We start from the raw sequence: 15,838 nt of genomic DNA on the forward strand, positions 1-15,838 counted from the left end.
TCTAGATCCTCATTGGATAGATTTTATTTCCGACTGAAAAAAATAGAGCTGCAATGGCATGAATTAGATATAAATGTCAAGTTAATGCATCTGACCAGTCATAGCTGCAACTTACATTGAAGCTTTGATTTAGGTTGAAGAGATGCAATGGGAATTGTGTAGATCTTTGATACACTTCAGTCCATTAGCCCCATCACAACCACCGGGTTTAGTGTTCGGTATATTTTTGCAGACTCTTGTTTGGAAGATTAGAGGAGCACATTGTAATATGCCTCCACCAGGTCTTTCAAATACTCAGTGCTTGTTTTAGTTTATATAGTACTGTTACGTTTTTTATCTAAAGGTTTTGGTATGGATGATGTATATGATTTTATGAAGGGTCAATGGAGAAAACTGATAGTGTTGTAGGACTTCTTCAGAGGAAAGAAAAAAGAAGATTTCCTATGGGTTTATTTTACAAGTTACCGATTCGGGTACAAGTACAGAAACATAATCGGGTATGGATTCGCAAATTCGGCAAATTTTCTTTTTCCTTGGGTACAGGTACGGGTAAGTTATATATATACACACATATATATATGTATATGTATATGTATACACACACACACACACACACACACACACACACACACACATATATATATATATATATGTATATACATATACATACACATATATATATGCGTATATGTATATTTGTGTGTGTGTGTATACACTTTTATTTTGGTAGTCGATTTATCAATTGGTGTCCTGGTCCAATTGAGGTTAATACGCTGTTCTCTTTTCCTTGAATGGTTCTTCAATTTCATTTCTCTCTTTTGATCCATTGTGAGGTGGTTTTGTATTTTTTTTTTGTGTAGTGTTGATTTTAGATAATTTATTTTTGTTTCTATTTTTTGTGTTTTTCCTTTATTTTTGTATTTTTTTAGATATCTGATTTTTATATTATCCATGGCTCTGTTTTTCTTGATTTTGCTATAATCTTGCGCTAGTTTCCTCGTCTCATCTTTTTTTTATGATCCTCCATTTTCTTTTTCCATTCTCTCTACTCTTTCCCATAATCGTTTTTTTCAATCCCAATTACTATCTTCAATTAATCTAACATCTTTCTTTGTGCCTTCCCTAGGTCCCTAAATCCTTAGGCAAACTTTAGAGATATCACTCTCCACAAATCATATAAGTATGAACAATGTGACTTCGATAAAAAGCTCTCATTGTCACCTTATTCAAATTCTGTTTTCTTTGAATTAGAGTTGACCCAACCTTGTAAGCCACACTTGATAGTAGATTATTCTTAGTTCGTGTCAAATAATGGTTGATGACCATTTGCCAAAAAATAGTTATATCTTCTTTTGTCTAGATGTATTTTAGGGTCCAAAAATTAAGTTTTTCGGTATGAAACGACAAGGATGTGTATACTCTTCTCAATATGGGCCACAAAATATGGGGAAATGATATTCAAAATTCTTTGCCATGTTTTTTTGGAAAAGTTGTCTCACTTGGTTAGAATACTCTTTGGGCTCTAGATTAAAAACTTTTAAGTTGTTTTCTCAGCAGTATTATATTAGTACATGTACTAATATATTGACTATACTAAGTCAACCTCTAAACAACAAAAGGTACAAGGCCTCTTTTAGTAGAGACTCACAGGAAATAGGAAGGTACCAAGATGGCAGTGAGTAGATAGTATATATGAAGAATAAGAAAAGTCTAATGTGTAAAACAAGTAAGAGTAAATATAGCGCATTGTCTAGAATAGTTTGCAAGGCGGTAGATGTTTTAAGAAATATGTTGGCAAATGTCACAAACAAACATGCCAGATGTGGAGGGCAAATAGATATTGTAAATCCCTTATTATGTGGTGCTTATCTGTAATTTTTCTAATAAGGATATAAAAATATTTTAATAAAGTGGCCAGGGTTTAGTATTAACAAATAAAATAATAATAAATAATATGGTGGTGTGAGGAATTACTAGACAAAGTGGTGCTACTTTTAGAAAATAATCTCATCAAATATCAATTGTTATTTTTTAGATGAAAAATGATGTTATTGGTGCTATATATTGAGGAGCTTGTTGGCCTTTGAGATATTTGCAAATTTATTTAGTCTTTTCTATCAATTTTTTGAGCCATTTGTTCAGCTATATGACTTAATAACAAAAACCTTTGAATTTTGGAAATCAAAGGAAAAAACCCCTTTTGTTTCTTAGGGATTGGAGGACGAAAACCCTTCAATTTCTTGGGGGCAATCTCACATAGAGGTTGTATCTGTACTTCAAAGCTTTGTTTTGGCTTCAACATATATTTTGCTATTTGCAACAAGTTTTGTATTTTTGAAGATTCATCATATTGTGGAAGAATATATTTTCTAATATTTTATTCACTGAACAAACATTTTGTTGCGGAGATTGCTTTATTCATATTTGTGTGTTATTTGGTGATTATTTTTGCAATCCCTTGGTACATCTTGTTGGGCATTGTTGTTATTGGAAGTAATACATATAAAATCATTTCCATCCATTATGTGCTCTTCCCTTGCTCTCATCGGATCTAGGTGTTGAAAAAATGTTGGATAACAATATTTACTCACTATATGCTCTCTCTTGGCCCTTTTAGGATCTTGGTGATTAAAAAGTTGTAAGTATTTATATTAATATTTGTTGACGATATTACATATACTTATCTATTGGTAATTTGTTAGTGCAATTATCTCCCATTGTTAACCAAAACTTTGTTATTGTGACATTTGATGTTATTGTAATTTGTTCATTCCTATGAGGTTAATTGTAGTTTTTATCAACTTTTTAAATCCAATTCTGAGTGTTATACTAGCATGTAGTTATGGGTGAGGTCTTTCTTGCTTTCCTTTGAGGGGAGTTTAAGAGGTCATAGGTAGGTTTTGGTGTAATTTGCAATAGAAAAGATGACAACAATTTTTTTAGAAATGACCTTGGGATTTAAGGTATAAGCTATAAATATGGTTACCAAGCCTCAAGCCAAAACTCAAAGACGTTGATGTCACTGACTGTTGATAGTGAAGTCTGATTTGTCCAAATGGGAAAACAACAATAATGTGCTTTGTCGGCTGTAATTGTTAGTGAAATTCAAAGGGCTTGAGAGGGCTAAACGGTTCAAGGAGAGGAGCAAAAAGTATGAGAAGAGCTTAAGTGAACAAAGTATGAGGCCACAAGGTCCATAGGTTTGAAGATCAAGGAGTGAACCTTGGGCATTGTTGATGTGTGTTTTACAGACATATGAACACAAAATAAAATACCAAAGTATTTTACCCTCTCTTGAACAAAATCACCTTGGGGGAAAATTGACCCCTATCTTGATAATTTTCTAGATCAAAATTCATCAAAACTCAACTTGGGGAAATTCGCCTTTAATCAGGACAATCCTCTGCACAAAAATCTATTAAATTTGATCATGAATTGCCTCAGTGGAAAATCGATCTGCATCAGGAACATGAATTTCATTTGCATCAAAGTCATCAGCACTCACGGGGGAAAAATGTGGGTCAGTAGGACAATTTTCCAACACTTAGTAAAAAATTACCCTCGTCAAAAATTACCCTCTTGGTGGAAAAGCGCCCTCCATCAGCAATCTGAATAGGGAAAAATTGGGTCCATCGGAAATCTGGTGGAAATTCACCTCCCATCAAGATTTTGAGTGGGGGAAAATCATGGGTCATTGGAAATATGGGGGGAAAAGTACCTCCCATCAGGAATTTTGACTTTTTGACCACTAGAACATGGATTTTCATTAGGAATTTAATGATTTTACCACTCAAAATCAACTGGACACTTCAAATTTTCAATAAAACGCATCAGGACTTAGGCATATTCATCAAAATTTGAGCGAAACAAAAGGGATTCCTTAGGGATAAAGTGCGAATTTAATTGAATAACCTCCTAGGAGCGAGAAAATAACCCCTAAAGGATTTTTTAACACTTAGGCATAAAAATATCACCGACTCGGACATTTAAAACTTGTTCACGCTCAAAAAGGTCTACACTTAGACAAAATTAGGATCACTTAAATGTTTCACATTTTACACATTCGATCCTATACAAAATTCAAAACCCTAATAGCAATTAGCCATGATCACATTTCAAAACTTGAGACTTGAACACTAGAAGCTCAAAATTGTTGGTAATTGCCAAAACCCTAAACTAACAAGACACGGAAAGCAGGAAAGAGGGGGTCCCCATTTGCAATGGGGCGATGTGTGAAAAGGTCACAACAGGCATGCTAGGGGAAATTATAGTTATGGATGCAATAGCACTAGTTGAACCCTGTTCAGTTTGACGATATATCAATGATGGGAGATAAAAAGTGTCAACGAGTCACTTGACACAAGAAAAGTCAGTAAAGCATGTTTATGTAGTATACATTTTTTTTATTTTTGCTAATTGAGGCATCGGGAACCTAATTGGGTATTTCATTTTGAGCATTAATCAACTGGAGTCTTTGCAATGCACCCGAATGTTAACATAAAAACAAATATCTGAATATATGCTAACATGACAAGGTTCAACTCTAGTTGAGAATGGTACAAACAAGAGTGAAATAATATCAAGGATCAACTGTTAACCATTTATTCTTTAATTTTTTTTTTAAGTTGTCTATTACCTATGATATAAACTAAACAGCATGACACATATATGATATATCATAACTCATCAGAGTTGCTGCTCAGCATGCTTATCTTTAGCCATAATTAAATAAAGCTATACATTTGGCTGCAGTTGATTTCATTACATCCTCGAAATCACTGTTATCATGTCTTCTCTCTTTCTTGTTGCCTATCTATGCTAAAAAATACAATGTATCAGGTACGAGATTTCAATTTACAAAGGATATAAAGGTACATGAATCACAATTGTGTCCTTAAGTTATGAGTCTCAATTTGTAACCTTGAAACTACACATTTGCAAGGCAGTATATAATTTTTGGTCTTGACTCAAGGAATATTGATAGCTGGACAAAATGTATGGTAGTGGTCCAATGTTTTTCTTTGTCAAGCTAGAAAGCTGAGATTGGGAAGAATGTGACAATGTGTGTCAGAGTCTGATTTAACATCATCCTTTTTGGCATTGCAACAGGCGATGTTGTCTTAAAAGACTTGCAGCTAAAGGCAGAGGCTTTGAACTCACTGAAGTTGCCTATTACAGTCAAAGCAGGATTCCTGGGTTCTGTGACACTTAAGGTATTGTTTATTCTCTTTGTAATGGTTTCTCTTTATGAGCTAAATAATTTAGGAGCAGAGATGATAGTTGGCTAGTTATTTTAGTCTACAGACTTAATTTCCTAAGTTTTACTGTATGTTGTGCTTTTTGTGATATGCCATGTAGTTACCAATTAGGTCAGTTCATTAAGGGTATTATGAACATATCTGTTCACTGTATGAACCATTTGTATGGTAACTGTAGTGCCTATAGGAAACCAAGCAGCAGATAGATTAAAATTTAAAACAGATTAGAATGCATATGCAGTTGTCAAAATAAATTTGATTGTATTATATTGATGGATTTCTTTGAGTATTTCTTGGTGTGTGAATTCAAATTTCTCTTGGATTATTTGTACATAGAAATTCTCAATTTACTGCACAATTTTTGAAGAATTTATGACATCTTATGTTAGAAACATGGAACTGTTAAGAAAAAAATGCAAAGCTGTCCTGGAATTGAAGCAAAAGATTCAATATTTTTCCCGCCAAAGGTTTTGTACAAGTTGAATCGGTGAGAAAGTTATATATTCAATATGGAAGCACAGAAAGGTGCTTAAACAGATCCTGTCTGATGGCAGTCTGTGTACAGAAAGAAAATCTGTACACTACAAGAAGCACAGACTGGCTCGTAAATATTCAAGACACTCGGTACTTAGCAAGACTCATTAAATCACAAGGTGAGGAACCTGAAAAAAGGCCAGTAGGATTGGCTGCAACTTTTGGTGAGTTTCTGCCGGGCTCACCAAACGTGCTAGAACTTGGGGTCAGACTCAGGTGTATAAAGACTTAAAAAATGAATATCTGAACCCTTAAAAGTCATAAATAGTTTGGACTCCTTGAACTTGGTTAAAAGTGTAAAATTACGAAGAATGGCACGTGGTATAAAAGTCTGTGCAGTCTTAAAGGTATTAATTTGGTGGTAGCGGCTCTTTCCTTGGATCCCACAGTGAAAGGCATGGGAGAATGTCGCCTAGATCTGCAAAACATTTTTGCATTAACGACGCATTTGGATTCTGGAGTGAGACAGCATCGAGAGGTCCAAGAAATTTGTTGAAGATGCTGCCAGGAAATGGCATAGGAATACTATCATTCACATCCGCTGCTTAAATCTATCCTCTTTGACTATAAAATATGTTTTGTTAGGCACCTAAAAATTTAATTTGGTGGTTGCAGCGTCCAATTTGTTAAATTTAATGATCAGATTAGATAGACAAAAAATTCACACAATTGCACAGGGTGTACCCTGGGAAAACCTTCCTCTTGAAGGTGAAAAACCCAGCAATGAAATATGTCTTTATCATCTCAATTATGTCAAGAGACTTTACAAAGAATTTGCTTCACACTTGAAGCTGTATATGGATGGCAACAATTCACTATAGAGAATATACGATCTCCTATAGAGAATACACGAACTGCAATAAAGAATCTGTCTTCCTTAATTGATTCTCAAACTGCTGGAGATAGTCTTCTATCTGCTGTAGATGAATATCAACGAACTGCTGTAGGATTGAATGTACTTCGATCTGCTGGATGTGTGTATGATTTGATGTGTTTTGAACTTTTGAGAGAGGGATACAAGCTTCATATGTACCCGATCAAGTGTGCCTTCAATCGACACAACTCCTCCAAGGATCGGCTTTTAATCAACACGCCTCTTGAATAGGAATCGGTTATAATATAATTATCACGTCTTTCAATGAATCGGTTATATTTTAACATGTCTCTTAAAGGTTGGCCAGATTTATGTGTTATACACAATCGACACATTAAGGAATAATTACATTGATATAAGCAAATCATCTTAACATATTCAATATTCAATCAGTATAACTAAATTGTCTAAGGCCGAGAGGCCAATTAGGCAATTTAGTTATCTATGTCGGCCCTGAAAGATATCGACCAACGCTATCACATTAACACTCCCTCTTAGCTAGGGAGGAATCCTTCTTGATATCTGAGTCACATAGTGACATCCACCATGGCTACTCCCATGTATGGAAATAGAAATGAACACAAGTGATCATCACGGAGTCACTCAATGTGATGACGTTCACCATGGATACTCCTATGTATGGAAATAGAAATGAACACAAGTTATCATCACGGAGTCACTCAATGTGATGACGTTCACCATGGCTACTCCCAGACGGTGAATAAGCACAAGTGCTAAGTCATGGAGTCTCTCACATGACATCCACCATGGCTACTCCCAGAGGGTGGATCCACCATACCTACTCGCCGAGGGTGGAACAAGGGCTTACACCTCAAACTTCTCTCACAAAGAAGAATGCATTAACAAGGGTTTGCACCTCAAACTTCTCTCACAGAGAAAAATGCATCATAATACATCTCAAGAAATCACTGATGCTAAGATTCCCTCTCAGCAAGAGCTTCATTCTCCACAACTCCAAGCTTGTCTCGAAAATGCACAAACTTCACTTTGGCAAGAGGCTTGGTGAGAATGTCAGCAGTCTGCTCCTCAGTACAAATGTATCTCAACAAAACATCATTCCTTTGTACCATATCTCTGATGTAGTGGTACTGGATCTCAACATGCTTTGTTCTGTCATGGAACACTGGATTGACCGAAAGCTTCACACAACTTTGGTCATCACAATGAATGGTAGTAGGCTCCAATGATTGTCCAAACAATATTGCAAGGAGCTTCTGAAGCCACACTGCTTCGCGAGTTGCCACACATGCTGCAATGTATTTTGCCGCGGTGGTGCTCAGTGCCACTGAAGACTGCTTCCTGCTACACTAGGAATCATAGCAGATCCCAAACTGAAGCAACAACCAAAGGTGCTCTTCCGATCAGTGACACTCCCTGCCCAATCAGAATCAGAATAGCCTTCTAAATTCAGGTCCACACTGGAAGAATATTTCAAGCCATATCCAACTGTGCCACGCAAGTATCTCAAGATATGCTTGGCTGAATATTTCAAGCCATATCCAACTGTGCCACACAAGTATCTCAAGATATGCTTGGCTGCAACTAGATGTATCTCTCTCGGTTCACACATGAACTGACTAAGTGCACTCATTGCATGGCAAATATCCGGTCTAGTGTTAACTAGATACATCAAGGATCCAATCATCTGCTTGTACATAGTAGGATCCACAAGATCTGAACTAGCTGCAACTTCCCTCAATTTCTTCAAGTTAGTTTCCATCGATGTAGACATAGACTTGCAATCTAACATTCCAAATCTCTTCAAGATGTCAATGGTGTATTTTCCTTGACTTAGTTTAATCTCATTAGGCCTCTGCCATATTTCTAAACCTAAGAAATGCATGAGTCCTAGGTCCTTCATCTCAAATTCTGAAGTCAACTGCTTGCATCTAAGGATGAGATGATCTTCCCCGGTAACAAATAGGTCATCAACATATAGTACCAAGATCAACATTTCACCATTGAATACTTTGAAGTAAAGATTCGGATCAGCATCATTCATGCAGAAACCCAAGTCCACTAAGTATCTGTCAATTCTTTCATACCATGCACGAGGAGCCTGCTTAAGGCCATATAAAGCTTTCTTCAATTTGCATACATGAGACTCTTTCCCATGAATCACGAAACCCTCAGGTTGCTCAATGTAGACTTCTTCCTCAATCACACCATTGAGAAAAGCTGTCTTTACATCCATATGATGTAGCTTCCATCCCTTAGCTGCTGCAATGACAATGATGGTCCTGATGGAAGTATAGCGAGCAACAGGATCAAAAGTTTCTTCATAGTCTATTCCCTCTTTCTGAGAGAAACTAGGAGCCACAAATCTAGCCTTGTATTTCTCAATGCTTCCATCTGTGGCATGCTTAATCTTGTATAACCACTTGGAAGATACAACTGACGTTCCCTTAGGTCTAGGAACAATATCCCAAACATCATTCTTAATAATGGATTGATACTCTTCATCCATTGCATCTTTATATACTTGCTGTTTTGAGGCTTCCTCAACACTGGAAGGTTCAGTCTGAATAAGATTACACATCAATGCAACATAGCTAGAGAATCTCTATGGTCTTTTACTTTCTCTGAATGTGCCTCTAGGAGTTGCAAATTGTTCTGCCTCCTGCATGGTGTTTCTTGCCCAAGGAGGTCTCTTTCGGTTCACAATAATATCTCTAGGCCCATCAGTAGGATCCAAAGGTTCAATTGGATCATCATCTGCTACAGGCTCAGTGGACTCCCTCTGAATCTCAGGAGTATGATCAATGTCCATGTCTTGAGGAGTCTCATGATTTTCATCATCTATCTCCATGCAAGACCTCTTAGATTTTCTGAATGCAACATCTTCCTCAAATTTGACATCTCCGCTCACTTCTATATGCTTCTGACCAGGAATGTAAATTCGGTAGGCTTTAGAGGTTTCACTGTAGACCACAAATATTCCTCTCTTGCCAGAGGGTTCCAACTTGGTTCTTTTGTCTTTGGGTATGTGAACATACACTGGACAACCAAAGAGCCTCAAGTGGCTTACATCAGGCTTAATCCCTGAAAAGGCTTCTTCTAGAGTCATATTCTGCAATATCCGTTGAGGACATCTGTTCTGAACATACACTGCTGTTCCAGAAGCTTTTGCCCGTAGAAAAGTCTGAAGGTCTTGATCATGAATCATAGCTTTTGCAGCTTCAACAATTGATCTATTCTTTCTTTCTGCAACCCCATTTTGTTGAGGGTTGTAAGGGACACAAAACTCCCTCTTGATCCCTGCCTTAATACATAAATCACAAAAGCTACCAGAGGTGTACTCACCTCCATTATCAAACCTTAAAACTTTAATTCTCTTTTCAGATAAATTTTCTACTTGAGCCTTAAACTCTTTAAATCTACCTAGGACTTCATCAGACTCTTTAGACCTTAAGAAATAAATCCAAGTCTTCCTAGAGTAGTCATCTATGAAAGTTACATAATACAAAAATCCACTTAGGGATGGAATTGACATTGGACCACATAAATCTGAATGTACAAGATCTAGAATTCCTCTAGACCTACTTTCACTACTATGAAATGGACTCTTAGTTTTTTTACCCATAGCACAACCTTTACATGTATTATCATGAACATGACTAAGTTTAGGAATACCTTTCACCATCTTCTCCAATGATGGAAGAGCCCTGAAATGAAGATGTCGAAGTCTTTTATGCCATAGTTCGCTGGAATTGGAAGAGTCATGAAGAAGAGCTTGAACTGGATGACCGGAGAGCTTATACAAACTCTCATGACGATTCCCGATCACATGGCCATGCAAGAACTCTCCCTTTTGAAAATGCAATTTGATAGCCCTTATCCTCCAAGGCAGAAATAGACACAAGATTTCTCTTGATTTCCGGGACGAATAAAACATCACTTAGATGAAGAGAGACTCCAGATTCTAGGTTGAGTGATGTAGCACCAAACCCTCTTACTGAATAGCGTGCATCATCTCCAATGATCATTTCGAGATTAGACCCCTTAACCACCAAATCTGAAAGATGCTCCCCATAGCCGGTGATGTCTCTTGAGGCTCCACTATCAATTAGCCAAGTATCACTATCTGTAGGAACATTGCTTGATAATGCTGATATGAAGAGGAATCCATTGGAGTTATCTTCAGCTTCCTTATGAGTTGAGACTTAATCAATGCTTGCCCCTTGATGCTTAGGCCTCGTCAAACAATCCCTTGCACAGTGACCAAATTTGTCACACCTAAAGCATTGAATGTGAGAGAGATCTTTCTTCTTCTTCTTTGACTCAGGTGCGGAATCTGATCTTTGATCTCTATTCCTTTTGAAGTTGCCCTTCTTCCAATTCCTTCCTTTCTTGTTAGATTGGGTGGCAAGAACATGAGTGTTTTCATTTTGAGAACTTTTTGACAATTCCCCTAGCTGCCAATCTTGATTCTTCTTGAATGCAATCAGCTCAAAGACGATCAAACTTAGGCAATTTGGATCTCCCACTTATACTCTGAATAAATGGCTCCCATGAATGAGGAAGACCATTTTGTGAAAATTTGCCAAGATCTAGAGGCAATGGGAAGCACAAATAAGAGAGATAAAATATGACAAGAATAAACAATATTCTCATCAATAGATAAAAATGGTTATTACATACAATGAATATGAGCCTGCTTATATAGGCAAGGCTATATGGATATGTGAGCACACAAACATGACATGTGGCTCAATAAGAAACAAGGGTAGGTAGGGATAAGTAGGGGTAGGTAGGAGAAACAATTAAATATTCCACATGAGGTGGATCACCCACTGAAGGTGGAATTATCACTCCACAATAAGTGGATATGATAGAGTAGTAACAAGATCACAGCATAAAAGATGGAAATTCTCCTACACACACTATTCCAATGTGGCACAAACACCCAAGTGTCTCATACCCAAACTACTATGAAATGCATTATCCAAAGTAAACCTAAGTAAGGTGTAATAATATCCAACATGAATAATTAATTACACCAACACCCCCCCTCAAGTGCAACTTAGGGGAATGCACTTAAGTATACAATGCAACTAATGTAATGTCCCTACTAGTTAGAGATCACTGTCCTGCAAAACAGATTGTTAGAAATACAACAAATATACATATATAACTAATCTGACTTGCAATTTAACCTTAAAATACTTAATTAACACTAATCACAATTCTTATCTAATAAGAAGGATACGAATGCCATATAGAGATATGTCCTTAGGCGGCTATGAAGCTTGCCTTCTTGGAACCCATCTTGGTTCCAAGCCATCCAGGAAATAGAAGGTGAATTCGATTCCTGTCTTGGATGTAATTTCTTACACCCAAGCCATCTAGGAAATCAAAGGTTAATTCGATTCCTGTCTTGGATGTAACTACTTACACCCAAGCCATCCAGGAAATCGAAGGTTAATTTGATTCCTGTCTTGGGTGTAATTTCTTACACCCAAGCCATCCAGGAAATCGAAGGTTAATTCGATTCCTGTCTTGGGTGTAATTTCTTATACCCAAGCCATCCAAGGAAGACCATTTGTCAATTCCTTGCCTTGGATGATGCATCTCATCCAAGTCTACCAGAGGGGACCGGCCAGATCCGTCTTTTCTTGGATGAACTTTGTCAACCAAGCCATACGTATATGCATATAGATATTCAGTATATACTGCCTACCAGGGATTATCATAATCCCTCCATCAGGCTAAGGGAGTTCCCTCCCTATAGCCCCCATCATACAATCACATTTATATTACATTTTACAATTTATTACTATTTTCCATTCCATAATCTACATTTACATGTTCCTAACTTGACATGTATTCCATAACGTATATTCAGGAAACATCCATTATCATATATTCACATTTATTTATTAACGTATATTCCTAACTATTCATTAATATGTATTCATTAACATATATTTTCACATATTCATTAACATATGTTTACACATATTCCTTAACATCTAAAAACCATTCATTTATATATATATATTAAAATATTCATTACTTATATTCATTAACATATATATTAAATATGCATTAATTACAATCATATATATTAAATATGCATTAATTTCATTCATTAACATATATTTTAAAATATTCATTCATTAATATATATATGTTAAAATATTAATTACTTATATTCATTAACATATACATTAAATAAGCATTAATTATATTTATTAACATATATATAAAGATATTCATTCATTACTTACCTGTTCTTAATCCTGCAGTAGTAGTTGCCAATCTGTAGTTGCCTTTGCTGTTCGCAGTTTTTCCCCTTAAACCTACCGCTGCCTTTTTTCTCCCTATTCTCCGTGCTGCTCTCCTCCCTTATACCCCATGAAGGGTTGTATCCCTCCACGGGTCCCCTTCCGCATGAAGGGCTGCGATGGTAGACTGCAATTACCATCGCATCACTTCGTGCGGGGGTAATTGTGGGGGGGTGGGACCTCTTGCATAGTTTGTCAAATAGTTTCCCTTTTTATATATTGAATATATTAAACATTGTCATTTAAGATATATTAAATATTGACATTTATTAAATATTGATATTTTAAATATATTAAATACTTCTCTTTATTATTATATTTTAAATATATTACCAGTTTAATCCTTTATTTAATACTTTTCCTTTATATATTAAATATATTAACCTTTTAATCATTTAATTAAAATAACCTTATTTAATTAATCCATATATTAATATTATTTAATAATATTACATCAGGTGATACCGTGGGGTTATCACAGTCCCTCCGTCTCAATTTTGCTTGTCCTCAAGCATCTTTAGATCTTCCTCTTTTTCCCAAGTAGCATCCTCATTTGGAAGATTCTTCCATTTAATCAGGTATTCGGTAATGGTTCGGTTTCTAAGCTCTTTTTTCCGTGTATCTAGAATAATCTCAAGGTACAAGGTGAGTTTCCCTTCATCATCTAGGGGAGGTAGTTCACTGCATGGAGCCAAGTGTTGCTTGAGAACCTTTTTGAGTTGGGAGACATGGAAGTTATGGAACACATTATGTATTTTACTGTCTTTGGGGAGCTCTATTTCATAAGCTACTTCCCCAATCCTTCGAATTACCTTATAGGGTCCATAGAACTGGGGTTTCAATTTTTCAGCCCCATTCTTATTGAGGGAAGATTGCTTATATGGTTGTAGCCTTAAAAACACCAGATCTCTGGCCTCAAATGTCCTTTCTTTACGCTTCCTGTCTGCACAGATCTTTTGTTGATTTTGGGCTTGTTACAAATTCTCTTTCAAGGTCTACTCGATATCCTTACTCTGTTGAACAAAATCTTGTGCTCTTGGTACTCTTCTTTCTTGGGTTACTAGCTCTCCAAAGCTTGTGGCCTCATAGCCATACAAGGCTTGGAAAGGGCTCATCATCCCTATTGACATGTGGTGTGTCGTGTTGCAACAATGTTCTCCTAGGTGTAACCACTTGACCCAGGCCGTTTGTTGCCCTGTAAGATAATTCCTTAGGTAGCCCTCTATCCATTTGTTCACTATTTCATTTTGCCCATCAGTTTGAGGATGGTAACTGGTGCTAGGGGTCAAAACTATTCCTGCCATTCTAAAGAGTTCCTGCCAAAATTGGCTAATAAACTTGCTATCTCTGTCACTGACAATATTCAAAGGGAGTCCATGGAGTCTGAAAATTTCCCTGAAGAATAGATCAGCTATTTGGTAGGCTTTGTATTCGGTGGAGACTGCAAGGAAATGGGCATACTTCGTGAGTCTGTCTACCACCACAAAAATGCTATTCTTTCTTTGTGTCCTTGGCAACCTTGTTATGAAGTCCATCGAAATGCTCTCCCACTTCTATTTGGGAATAGGTAATGGTTGAAGCAATCCAGCTGGGTGAGTGAGTTTAGTTTCATTGCATTGACAAGTTAGGCACTCTTGTACATATTTTTGGACATCTCTCTTTTGGTCTTTCCATGCATACTTTTCGCTTATGTGTTTATAAGTTTTATAGTATCCTTGATGTCCCGCCAGGGGGTTATCATGGAATTCCTTTAGGAGCTTGTTTTTGAATTTGGTTTGTGGGGTCAAGTATGCCATTCCCTTGTACAAGATAAGGTCTCCCCTAACTTTAAAATCTTCACTGGGAAGGTTTCCCTCCAAGATTTCCTTTGCTTGTGGATCTTGGTTATATTCATTAAGGATTTCTTCCTTCCAGTCCCTTGGGATGCTGGTAAGGGCATTGAGGTGGGCTCTTCGGGATAATGCATCTGCTGTTTTATTATTCACCCCTTTTACATATTCTATATCAAAGTCATAGGCTTGTCTTTTGCTCACCCATTTTTGTTGCCTATCATTAAGGTCCCTTTGGCTCAAGAAGAAGTGTAGACTGTTATGATTGGTTTTCACACCAAACTTCCCACAGACGAGGTATTGGTGAAATTTGGCCAAGGCGTGCATTATGGCTAACATTTCTTTGTCATAGATAGAGTAGTGTCTTTCTGCTTCAGTAAGTTTACGGCTCTCAAAAGCTAGGGGGTGTTTCTTTTGCATGAGGACTGCCCCAATTCCCTCCCCAGATGCATCACATTGTAGTTCAAAAGGTATAGAGAAGTCGGGAATGGCCAATACTGGACATAAGCTCATGGTTATTTTAAGTTGTTCAAAAGCCCGTTGGGCTTGGTCATACCACGTGAAGGCTCCTTTCGTAGTTAGGTTGGTGAGGGGTGCTGCTATCTTGGAAAACCCTTTTACAAAACGTCTATAGTAGTTGCATAGTCCCACAAACCCTCTTAGCTGTGTTAAGGTTCTAGGGGTAGGCCATTCCTTGATGGCCCTTCTTCATCAACACTTACTCCCGCCTCACTAATTTTGTGTCCTAGGTAGATGATTTCTTTCATCCCAAATTCGCACTTGGAGGCTTTAGCATGTAAGGATTTAGACTCAAGAATATTTAATACCTCTTCAATGTGCATGAGATGTTCTTCCCATGTCTTGCTGTAAATGAGTATATCATCAAAGAATATTAGAAGAGATTTCCTCAACCGTTGCCTGAATGTATGATTCATGCATGATTGAAAGGTGGCCGGGGCATTAGTGAGACCAAATGGTAGAACCAAAAACTCGAAATGTCCATAGTGACATTTGAATGCTGTTTTGGGGATATCC

At 36.9% G+C, this 15,838-nt stretch overlaps 1 protein-coding gene across 3 annotated transcripts in view; it reads left to right on the forward strand.

The window, feature by feature from the left end:
* LOC131042467 (uncharacterized) overlaps nucleotides 1-15,838 on the forward strand; it is a 254,284-nt gene that overhangs the window by 26,300 nt on the left and 212,146 nt on the right. For all 3 annotated transcript variants that reach the window (XM_057975760.2, XM_059220584.1, XM_059220580.1), the window contains one exon: nucleotides 5,110-5,213. In XM_057975760.2, coding sequence (XP_057831743.2) covers nucleotides 5,110-5,213 — 104 coding nt within the window. The remainder of the gene's footprint in view (nucleotides 1-5,109; nucleotides 5,214-15,838) is intronic.

The sequence above is a fragment of the Cryptomeria japonica genome, chromosome 1 (assembly GCF_030272615.1).
Source record: "Cryptomeria japonica chromosome 1, Sugi_1.0, whole genome shotgun sequence".
Classification (NCBI taxonomy): Eukaryota; Viridiplantae; Streptophyta; class Pinopsida; order Cupressales; family Cupressaceae; genus Cryptomeria; species Cryptomeria japonica.